Source organism: Microtus ochrogaster, unplaced genomic scaffold (genome assembly GCF_000317375.1).
Source record: "Microtus ochrogaster isolate Prairie Vole_2 unplaced genomic scaffold, MicOch1.0 UNK32, whole genome shotgun sequence".
Classification (NCBI taxonomy): domain Eukaryota; kingdom Metazoa; phylum Chordata; class Mammalia; order Rodentia; family Cricetidae; genus Microtus; species Microtus ochrogaster.
In genome coordinates, this window is record NW_004949130.1 from 3,974,155 (window position 1) to 3,976,245 (window position 2,091).

The 2,091-nt window shown below is 38.5% G+C and overlaps 1 protein-coding gene across 4 annotated transcripts in view; it reads left to right on the plus strand.

Moving 5' to 3' along the window:
• Lsm14a (LSM14A, mRNA processing body assembly factor) overlaps nt 1–1,673 on the plus strand; it is a 47,031-nt gene extending 45,358 nt beyond the window's left edge. For all 4 annotated transcript variants that reach the window (XM_005368430.2, XM_005368431.2, XM_005368432.2 and 1 more), the window contains one exon: nt 373–1,673. Coding sequence is in view for 1 of the 4 variants with exons in the window: in XM_005368431.2 (XP_005368488.1) it covers nt 373–396 (24 nt within the window). In the remaining 3 variants the exon portion in view is untranslated. The remainder of the gene's footprint in view (nt 1–372) is intronic.
• Nucleotides 1,674–2,091: the final 418 nt, after the last annotated feature.

Consider the following 2,091-nt stretch of genomic DNA (forward strand, 5'->3'; position numbering starts at 1 on the left):
TGAGACTGAATTAGAGTTCTCATAATACAAAAGTGGTAAAGAATGAATTACAGTCAGGAATATGTTGTCAGACTTAACAGACATTTTTATCCTCAAGTAGTTCAATTTCATGTGGCTACAAAATTGTTTTATCTTAGAAAACCTTTTTTTTTTTTTTTTTTTGGTTTTTCCAGACGAGGGGAGTTCCTCCCTATCTCTTCTTATTAACTTTGCCCTTTGTAGACCAGGCTTACCTCGAACTCACAGAGATCCGCCTGCCTCTGCCTCCCAAGTGCTGGGATTAAAGGCGTGCGCCACCACCGCATGGCGAAAAAAGTCTTACTAATGAGCCTTGGCTTAGAACATGAACTAATATTTCTTTTTCCTTTTTAGAAAGACAACAAAGTTGCTGCATAGTCTACAAACAAGTCTTTGAAAATAGGTGACTCCTAGCTCTTCCTGGTCCTGGAAAGTGGTTTCAGTCTTTGTGAAGATGAAGAAGTGAAGTTGCTGTCTGTCTGTCACCAGCACTGGGTTTATCTGTTTGTTTTTCTGCTTCATTTCAAAGCTACACTGCAGTTGCTTTGAGGCAGAAAGGCTTGACAAGAGCATAAGTGTGTGTGGAGTAGCAGGAGGTCATGGTCCTTGCTTAGAGTCGAACTCCAGCGAGCTGAGTGGAACTGCTAAGTGTTTCCTCATCACTGAAAGGATTTTCTTATCACTAATTAATTGTATTCGGTGATTACTTCGAGTTGCCTGCAGATAGGCCGTGATACTGTGTTTTGAGCCACAGGAGGTTTTGTGTGCGTGCGTGCGCGTGTGTGTGCGTGTCTGTATCTTTTTCTTTCTTTTTGGAGATCCTATAATATGAGGTAGCTTATTTCGACACTTAATTAGGGTGCTGGATGGTAGAATTTTGTCAGTCAACTATGTACACACAGGTAAATACTGTTTCTTAGGCAAAGGTAACTTTTTTATATAGTTGTAAAATTCCATTATATTCCATTGCCAAAGAAACATTAAGAACTTTGTATAGCTGTATAAAAAGCAACTAATTTTTTAAAAAATAAACGTTTAAAGTCAGCAAACATACGTGTTCTTGCAGAAGTCGGTGTGCTGAGGAGTAGGACTGTGGGTGGGTCCTTTCCCCTTGCTTTCCGGACTTAAAAGGTTTTGATTTTTTTTTTTTTAATGTTTGGAACATAAATGAAGATTTGATAATTTTATTCCATTATCTAAAAAGGATAAATTATTCGTGCATAGTGTATGGACTTCATTTTGTAGCAAATCATTGAATTTGTCCAAATAACAGATATTTTCAGTGTATGAATGTAAATAATCATAAATGAGAATGTACCTCACTGTATTTTCAAATAAGTAACTTTCCCCCTTTGTAAGACATTAAGACTAGGCATCAGTTGATCTGTTCCTCCTGCTATGCCTGGAATTCTGTTGCAATGACACTGACTCCTCTTTTACTTCAAGAAGATGGAATTTTCAGAACCATCTTGCACCTGTAAAACATCACTAACACAGTCTGTGGGCCTGTGACCCACTGATGACTCCATGTACACGTTTGTTGCTAACTGTAAATTACTAATAAATCTTTTTTGATATTTAAGCTATAGTGGAAAAGATCTGGCCACTTTGTGTTTTTGACGAAGGCCATGGAATAAAGGGATCCAAAGATTTGACTACTTTTATCTACTTTGATTCTTGTTACTTTTCTCATTCAGTAGTGATAAAGGTATGGGAAATTGTACTGTAGGAGAGTCACACTAAGTGTTGTTGGAGGAGCTAGCTAACCCCCAAAATAATCACACAGAGATTGTATTAATTAAATTACTGCTTGGCCCATAAGCTCTAGCCTCTTATTGGCTAACTCTCACATCTTGGTTCAACCCATTTCTAATAATCTGTATGTCACCACGAGGTCATGGCTTACCAGAAAAGATTCCGCATGTCTGACCTGGCAGCTCCATGGCGGCTCAGCTCGATCTGCTGCTTTCTTCCTCCCAGAATACAGTTCTGTCTTCTCTGCCTATCTAAGTTCTGCCCTATCATGCCAAGCAGTTTCTTTATTGATTAACCGGTGAAAGCAACACAAATACT